Source organism: Agelaius phoeniceus, chromosome 8, assembly GCF_051311805.1.
Source record: "Agelaius phoeniceus isolate bAgePho1 chromosome 8, bAgePho1.hap1, whole genome shotgun sequence".
Taxonomy (NCBI): domain Eukaryota; kingdom Metazoa; phylum Chordata; class Aves; order Passeriformes; family Icteridae; genus Agelaius; species Agelaius phoeniceus.
The window spans coordinates 27,831,113-27,839,939 of NC_135272.1; the positions used below are offsets into that span (position 1 = coordinate 27,831,113).

The window sequence follows — 8,827 nt, forward strand, 5'->3', positions numbered from 1 at the left end:
TAGAGCTGCCCTTGTCTCTTCCTGTGTGGATGCCACAGGCTGGGGCAGCAGTGAGACTGCTGGAGCCTGCTGATTCTTGCCCTTGAACTGGGGCAGCTGCCTCTGCATGACCCCTCTGAGATCTGCTGCTCTCCTGCCTCTGCTCCAGATTATCCTATGAGTTTGGGGGCTGCAGTGAATTTCAGCCCTGGGTGCATGACAGTTGGGGGAGAAAACTAAGCCACTGCCTCTGCTACCTGTGCTGGATGTCCCCTGGGGCTGGAGGCTCTCACAGGAGCAATGTGAGACCTGTGTCTCACATTGTGTTCAGGCAGGACACAAATTGGGCCCTGCCTGGTTTGAAGAAAGCATGTCAGGTGTGGGCAGACTTTTGCCTGTTTTGTGTGGGAGCTGCACAGCCATTTCATCAGACCCACACCAAGCTCAGGACGGAGATGCCTGGAGCTGGAGGGGCTGTGCTGTGCTGGAGTTAGAGAAGCTGCTTTATGGGTTAATCATCTTCCTGGTTAGCAGCTGTCTTGAAAGACTCACCCACTTGTTTTTCAGGGATGGGCCTTGCCCTGCCCTGCCCAGATAGAAATATATCTGCTGTCAGAAATGTGCCTCCGTGAGGTGTTTTCCATTCTCCCAGTCCTGCCTGTGAATATCACAGCTTTGGCAGGGGAATGGGCTCCACTCGCCCCCAGGCCCCTTACAAAGACATGAGACCCATCAGGTCTACTCTCAGGGTGAGCTACAGCCCGCCTACCATAGCCAGCAGTGATAAGGTGAGCACACCCTGTGGTTCTAGGTGTGCACTCTTGGGTTCCAGGGCTTGGACTAAACACCTGCTATACACCTGCTGCTCAAGCAGAGAAAAAAAGCTTAAACAAGGCTCCAGGACCTACACCTAGTCTCATTTAGAAGTAGCAGCAGCAGGAGTTAAAAGATATTTTGGTAACCATGTGTAGGTATCGATGAGAAAAATGCCACCTGCTGAGGAGCCAAACCAAGAGCTGGAGAAGAGTTGGACTGCTTTCAGCAGGGCTTGTTTGCAGGGGTGGAACAGGGCTGGGCTGGGTAGGTGCCATTCGGTTCTCTGCTGAAAGGTTGTCTGCTGAAGGGAGCTGGAAAGCCCTCGCTTGGGTGAGCAGGCAGGCATGGGAGGAGGAGGGGGCTCGGGGCACAGGGTTGTTCTAAACAGGCACAGGTGCTGGGGAAGGGAGCTGAGCGGGTGGCAGAAGGGAAAGGCTGCAGACAGTGCAAAAACTCCTTGTGGTGGGCCGAACTTGTGGTGGGACCAAACCACGATCTTTCACTGATGCCATTGTGGTAAGAAGAGTAAGATTCCCGGTGTTTCCTAGCAATGAAACATAGAAAGGGTGGTGTGGGGGGGAAGGAGCCACAAACAGGTTGCAACGGACGCTGAGCCAGCACCAACGGCCGGGAGCGTGGGAGTCGCCGCAGGTGGGTCCGTGGAAGCGCTGCCTTCCGGCAACGAGGAGCCAGGGAACGGAGAAAGGCCGGGACACCCTGTGCCGGTGTCCCGGAGGTGCTCGGAGGGTCCCCGCTCCCTCGCCTGGGGCCAAGGGCTGAGCATCCCGCGGCGCAGCCGGAGGCACCGCGCACCCCCGGGTGTGTCTGCATCCCTGAGATCCGCGCCCGTGGGCCTCGGTGCCTGCGGGACTGCCCTCCTCGCCCCGCGGCTCCGGGGCGGGCGGCGGCGGCGGCCCCGCCCGGTGCGGCGGCGGCGGGCGGAGCCGGCGTGCGGGCGCGGCCCCGTCTCCCTGCGGCTCTCGGCGGTGCGGCGGCCCGGCCGGCTGGGCCCCCCGCAGCCCCGGGCATGGGAGCCCGCGGGCCGGCGGCCGGGGCTGGAGGAGGAAGAGAAGGAAGAGGAAGAGAAGGAGGCGGCGGCGGGGGCCGCTGACCAGCGCCGGGGCGGCGCGGCAGCCCCGAGGCCGCGGTGAGTGGAGCGGCGCGGGCAGGCCTGGCCGGGCGGGTGAGGCCCGGGATGCGACCCGGGGGATGCGATCCCGGCCACTCATGGGCGGCACCACTCCGGCTCGGGAAAAAGACTGATTTTGAGGTTGTTTCTCATTTTTAAATAAGTTTTTGCATGTGTCGGGGACTGTGAAAAATTAGGGGGTGGGGGAGTGTTAGTTGTGCTGAATGCGGCCCCTCGCCCCACTTTAGGCCGGCAGGTTGCCACCTTTGGGGCATCGGGGCCACCGGGTCCCATCGTGCCTCCCTTCTCCCAGCCCTGGGATGTCTTGTGCGAAGAAGAATTGAGTGCACGGGGTTGAGCACCCACTGCAAAACGAGCATCACCGGCCCCATGGCACATACTGCACTGGCTTGAAACCCTGGGGAGCAGCTCCCCAGCCCCAGGTTGCTTTTGGCCTCTCACACCGTGCACAGATGCTGCGGTGGGGGGAGATGACATCATATTTCATAACCCCCTCCTTAGCAGTTTAAGCCCACTCATGTTCATGGTGTCCTGTAGCCACTGCTTGATGGATAGAGTGCTTTGCTTTTGTTCTTGCTGTCATTCCCTACTTGCCTCATGGACCATTCTACCAAAGGGCCCCTAAAACCAGCTCTGATTTTTCCCTATTGCATCCCCATCTGGATGTTGAGGCACCACCACTCCATGCACTGCACAGGTTTTTGGGGAGGGTTTCTGGCAGGTGCTGGGGGCAGGCAGGTCCCTGTGTCACAGACTGTGTGGGGTGACAAGACACTGTAATCGGGGGAAAGGTCTGAGCAATAACAGCAAAGCCAGCTTTTCTTCAGAGGGCTACTTTGTAGAAAAAAACTGGATGTGAGGTTGTGCTGCTGACACATGCCGGGCTCCCCCTATCCACAGGGGTGCTGCTCTGCATCCTGCAAGGGGAGGGTAGACATGGTTGGGGCGTTGGGCTCAGACCTTTTTCCAGCACCTCTCTGCCTGTGGTGGGTTCCAGGGTCTGCCTTCCAGGGTCAGTCCTGCAACTGGGAGAGGAGCAGGGTTGGGTGAAGGATCCTCCTTCGCACGTCAGCTCCAATCCCCATACCCATGGCCATCACTGCCAACGCAGTGCCCTGTGGCTCCCTGGGGAGCCCCTCTGGGCAGGGCTGGCAGCTGCCAGTGACTGGTTGCCAGCACTTTTGGGTGTTACCTGCACTCCTGTTGGGGGTCTTGCTGCAGACCCCCGGCCACCAAGGTCCCTCCAGGGACCATGCAGCAGCTCTGGCCTGTCCTGAGATCCTCAGGGTTTTGTGAACCCCAGTACCTGTCCCTTGTGATTGCCTTGCTGTGTCCAGCAGGTTCCCTAAAAGCAGGGACTAGCAGGGCAGGGCTCAGGGCAGGAACTGGGGTGCATGGCTGTGCTGTGGCAGGGCTGGGAAAGGCCGGATGGTTTGACTTCTCTGGGACTCTCCAGTGACTCTCCCAGCTGGCTTCCCAGCAGGGCTCTGGCCCAGCTCCAGGCATCATGTGGGAGATAAGGGGACCCTGACTTCCAGCAGTCCAGTGTCCCCAGAGGCCTCACCATCAGGAGGAGGGGAGAGGATCTGCACCGCTGGCTGAATGCCAGATCCCCCTGGATGTGGCAGGGAACCCTGACTCGGGGGGCTGGGATGTCCTGCTCGGCTTAGCTGGCATGACTCTCATTGATGCCCTGCTTTGGTACTGCTGCTGGGGTGTAGCCCTGTGGGGAGGGAGCAGGATGGGGAACAGGGAGGTGGGGTGCCTCAGAGAGGGGTGGCTGGTGGGGACACCTGTGGTGCTCTTGTGACATTCCAGGCTGGCCATGTTTTTGGAGAGCATAGCCTTTGTCAAGGGCTCAAGCCCCGTGGAGGCTCTTTTTGGCATGTCTGGAAGTGTCTGCATGCTCTCTCTGTGTGGGAAAAAGGGAAGGGGAGTGGATCTGTCCTGTTCTGGTCTTGGCCTAGGAAAGCAAGGAGGTGATTTACTATGCGTGGCTGAGGACCTCTCATATCTTCATGGCTGTGCCTTCAGAGCAGGGATCCAGGTGCAGCATTCCCCCTGGGGTGCTCTCTGGCATACCAGTCTGCAAGCCCTTCACATCTGCATCAGGCCTGTGCTGCTCCTGCTGTCCCAATGTCATTTGGGCTGGGCTGGGGGCTCAGGCTCGTGGTGTCCTGAGCGTGAGATGTCTTGGCAGGATCAGGACCGTGGCTGGAGCCGCCCCCCTGCCCCGCCAAGCGCACATGTCCGCCTGCCCGTGCCCAGAAGATGACCAGGCTGCTCTTGGGGGTGACCCTGGAAAGGATTTGCAAGGCCGTGCTGCTGCTCTGCCTGCTCCACTTCGTCATCATCATGATCCTCTATTTTGACGTCTACGCGCAGCACCTGGACTTCTTCAGCCGTTTCAATGCCAGGAACGCCTCGCGCGCCCACCCCTTCTCCAACTCGTCCCGCCCCAACTGCACCGTTCCCAGCTATGGGCCAGCCGGTGCTGAGGCCCCATCCCCCAGCACCAAGCCCAGTACCAACCAATCTGCCACTGAGAAGCCCTTGCAGCCCTGCCAGGAGACACCTCCTGGTTTAGGTGAGATGTGCTGGATGAGCATTGGGGATGAATTTGGGCTCTGACTCTGAACATGGGGCTAAGGTGGGTGCTCATGGCTGACATCCTTATCCCCTGGGCCCTGGGTATGGCTTTCCCATGAAATAGTAGAGAAACTCCAGCCTGTAACTGTATCAGGACAGCTGGTTTCAGGTTTTGTTAGCCCTGTCTCTCTGCCCTGTTTTAGAAAAGGTTCTGAGTGCTCTCTGCCCTCAGCAGTGCCGGTCCCCCCTGCAGGTCCCCCTTGCTGTTTGAGTGCTGTTTACCACTCTGGGCAGGAGCGGCAGGTGACCATGACCCTGACCATGTCCTGTCCTGCGGGCATTGCCCGTCCCTCCCTCTCACAGTTGGGCGCCTGCTCATCGAGTTCAGCTCTCCCATGAGCATGGAGCGAGTGCAGCGGGAGAACCCTGATGTGCGCCAGGGTGGCAAGTACACCCCCCCAGACTGCCTGCCCCGGCAGAAGGTGGCCATCCTCATCCCCTTCCGGCACCGCGAGCACCACCTCAAGTACTGGCTGCACTACCTGCACCCCATCCTGCGCCGGCAGAAGGTGGCTTACGGTATCTACATCATCAACCAGGTGAGGGGGCAGGGGCAAGGGGTGGCAGGGCTGGGGTGGACAAGCAGGCATGGCTGAGCTTTGCCCTGCAGTTCGGTGAAGACACCTTCAACCGGGCCAAGCTGCTCAACGTGGGATTCATGGAGGCACTCAAGGACGACGAGGAGTATGACTGCTTCATTTTCAGCGACGTGGATCTCATCCCCATGGACGATCGCAACCTCTATCGCTGCTACGAGCAGCCACGGCACTTTGCTGTTGGCATGGACAAGTTTGGGTTCAGGTGGGTGCCCTGGGGTGCTGGGGTGTTTCTGCACAGGCAGGGCTGGAATATCTCTCTGGGATGACGTCAGGGCAACCACCCTTGATTGCCACCTGGGGCAGGCATGAGGTCAATGGCTCAAATTGTGGACCTGAGATGGCAGAGAGCACAGAACCGTGGGTAGGAGGGTGACACAGGAAAGGGTTGGTACTTGTATTGGGGTCCCCATGGGGCTCACCTCCATCTTTGCCTGTTCCTGGGGCTGACCCATTTGCTGTCAACCTGCAGGCTGCCCTATGCTGGCTACTTTGGCGGTGTGTCTGGGCTGAGCAAGTCCCAGTTCCTGAAGATCAATGGCTTTCCCAATGAGTACTGGGGCTGGGGAGGAGAGGACGATGACATCTTTAATCGGTAGGTGCCCAGCCCCTCACTAGAACTGACTGGTTGGGGTGTACCAGGCTCCCCACCGAGCACTGAATGAGCACCCTTACAGCACTGGTGTTCCCAGTTTTGTGGGGGATGTACATGGGCCGTGCCACATGTCAGGGAGGGATTTAGTTACACTCTAGCTTTGGGGTTGTGACCCTCATGGTTGGAACTGGCCTTTCCCAGGGTGCTGGGGGGCTACAGGACACTCCTCTGCCTCTCTTGTGGCTGAAGCCTGCAGTGTGGTGTGCCTGTGGGCTCTGCTCTATACAGGGGTGGGATGCTAGACTTGGATGGGTCCAGGGCTGAGATTAAAAACTTGGAAACGTTTCGGTGGTGGCCGTGCAGCCGCCACACAGTTATTTCTGCCAGCAGCCAGCAGGCAGCAGCACAGCTGCAAGCTGAACAAAGCCCAATCTCCCCACACTCTGTGTTGGTTGCCAGAGCTGGACAATGGCCACCTCACCTCCCATGGGTTCCCCCACGGTGCTGCCCAGGGAAGCAGTGTGCAGCCAGTGAGGTGTAACCAGCCTGTAATGGCCAGACTAGCAAAACACCCTTGTGGGAGCCCTGGACACGTGGCACGGTTGGGATTTCCACACAAGGTGGGCTCAGGGTGGGGGACAAGAAGTGTGTGGAGCTCAGGAAGAGCTTCAGGCGGCCCTTGATCTGAGGGGAGGGCTCCAAGGGAAGGGCTGGGCAGCGGCATTCAGGGAATGTAAAGGGCAGGGGCCGCAGAGGGAGAGAGGAAGGGAGGGAGGGAGGGATGGATGGCTGCACATGGATGGCTGCCTGTGTGTGGCACAGGCTGAATGCAGCTGCTGGTTCCTCGACGGGAGTGGTGCTTTGGGCACACTGCCATGGGGCATGTGGCACCCTAGGTCATGACACTGGCCTGGGTGGGGCCTGGCTTTGCTTATCTTGGCTTGGCACAGCTTTGTTTAACCAAGGACAGGTTTATTTTGCCCGGGGTCTGACCCAGGAGGTCTCTGGCCTGGGGAATATCCCAACCTGGTGGCCGCACACTGATCCCACCCTTCTCCTGGCCCCCAGCATATCCCTGAATGGCATGAAGGTGTCGAGGCCCGACATCCGCATTGGGAGGTACCGCATGATTAAGCATGAGCGCGACAAACACAATGAGCCCAACCCGCAGAGGTGAGTGAGCCACGGGGCTGGGGCAGTTGGGACACTGGGCAATCACTTGGCTGCTTACCCCCACAGAGGTCCAGCACTGCTGGCACTACAACAAGACATCCTTCCATCCTCATCCTGCTCTTCTTTCCACCAGATTCACCAAGATCCAGAACACCAAAATGACGATGAAGCGGGATGGGATCAGCTCGCTGCAGTACCGGCTGGTGGAGATCTCCCGCCAGCCCATGTACACCAACATCACGGTGGAGATCGGCAGGCCCCCGCCCCGCCTGGCCCGCGGCTAGTGCTCCTGTCACTGGGAGCCCTGTGCCTGGGGCTGGCTGGCCAGGGCGGGTTTTGCCCCAGCTCAAGAGCCAGGACTGGACAGGGATGTTTCTCCCTACTCTGCTGCCTTCTGGAGACAGCTGCCCCCCAGCCAGCCCTTTGGTCCCTAGGATTTCTCTGTCTCCCCCATCCCCACGAGTGTGTTTGCAGGACCCCTGCCCCATACGTGGTGTGTTGGTGGATGAGCCCAGCTGCCCTGCAAGCAGCTCCTGGCACAGAGGGAGGGGGCAACCCCAGGCCTGGCAAGGAGCCCCCAGTCCATGCCAGCTCCTGCCTGCACCCTGGGTGGGGAGGGTGAAATCCCACTGCTCTGTGAGAGCTGGAGGGTCCCCACCAGCGCTGTGAGAAGTGGGGTGCAGGCTTCCCCCTTTACCGGCGCTGGAGCCACTGCTGCCCCAGCTGGGGATGGGAGCAGCCTGGGGCCCCCAGGCAGGCAGGATCAGGGCGAGGTTGCTGCCCTGGCCAGGCACTGCTCCTGCTGCTGGGCACACAGACGTGGCTTGCTGTCTTCCTCTGCTTTAGTCTGGTGCTTAGAGCCGGGCCCTGTCTCAGCTCTGCCAAACAGAGACCTCTGATTAGTGAATGCCCCTTGCTGTGCCTCAGTTTCCCCAGGGCTGGGGGGATGGCAGCTGTATCCCATCCCCCTTCCCCAAAGGCAGGTGCTGTGTGTGTGTGCAGCCCCTGCCTGTGCCTGCCCTCACCTCCCCTCCCCCCTTTGGTGGGGGAAATAGGGCTGATTTGAACCCCCCAGCACCTCTTGGTGGGGGCTGGTGCAGTGCCCCTCTAGCAGGGAGGGAATCTTCTCCTTGAGGTCTCCCCTTGTCTGCCTTCCCGCTTCCAGGCCAGGGGCAGGGGGGCTGCAGGCAGGAGAGGCCAGGACCATGCAGGGCAGGAGCCCTGTGGCCCCCCCATGGGACTGGGAGCCCAAGCGCCCCTGATGCTCCATGGGGAGCTGGGAGCAGTGGGCTTGGGAGCAGGGCAGCTTGCCAGGGCTGGGGGGCACCGGCGACTTTTGTACATTTGAATGTCTGACCCTTTTTTCAGCGTACGTTGAATGCAGCGTTCGGTCGTAGAGACCGGGGGTTTTGTATTTAATAAAAGTTTGAAAAGTTGGCAGGCTTTGTGGGGGTGGGAGAAAACACCATCTGATGAGGAAGTGGGATTGTGGAGTATAGAGGGGAAGTCCTGTCTGCTGCCTCCAGCTGCTGGCTGGAAGGCAGAGCCCCTGAGTCACCCCCTGCACCCCTTGGGGGATCCCCCAGCTCACTCAGCAATGCAGGGAGGCCTAACAAGGTGCTGGCCTAGGGCAAAGTGTACAGGGCAAAGCCAGCTGCCCTCACTGTGCCATGGATATTTGCTGCCCTCCCGTCCATTTGGGGACAACGCTTTCCTCCAGCAGGGATAAGCCCGTCCTCCATCCTCTGCCTTACCTCCAGCTGGTTTTGTATGTCCAGGTAGGGCAAACGAGAACACCCCAGGACCTAGCTGGCTGTTGAGTACCAATACCTGGCATCAGAGGGGAAAAGAGCTCCACGCATTAATTGT

At 59.9% G+C, this 8,827-nt stretch overlaps 1 protein-coding gene across 2 annotated transcripts; it reads left to right on the forward strand.

Moving 5' to 3' along the window:
• The first annotated feature begins 1,715 nt into the window (after window positions 1–1,715).
• On the forward strand, window positions 1,716–8,395 carry B4GALT2 (beta-1,4-galactosyltransferase 2). Of its 2 annotated transcripts, none has more exons than XM_054638417.2 (7): window positions 1,716–1,942; window positions 4,146–4,532; window positions 4,898–5,133; window positions 5,205–5,395; window positions 5,663–5,785; window positions 6,854–6,958; window positions 7,092–8,395. In XM_054638417.2, the coding sequence occupies exons 2-7, from the start codon at window positions 4,217–4,219 to the stop codon at window positions 7,240–7,242; spliced, it is 1,122 nt and encodes a 373-aa protein (XP_054494392.2). In that variant the 5' UTR covers window positions 1,716–1,942; window positions 4,146–4,216; the 3' UTR covers window positions 7,243–8,395. The 2 variants fall into 2 exon arrangements, with proteins under 2 accessions (XP_054494392.2, XP_054494391.2); XM_054638416.2 differs by having other exon boundaries at window positions 1,938–2,065.
• Window positions 8,396–8,827: the final 432 nt, after the last annotated feature.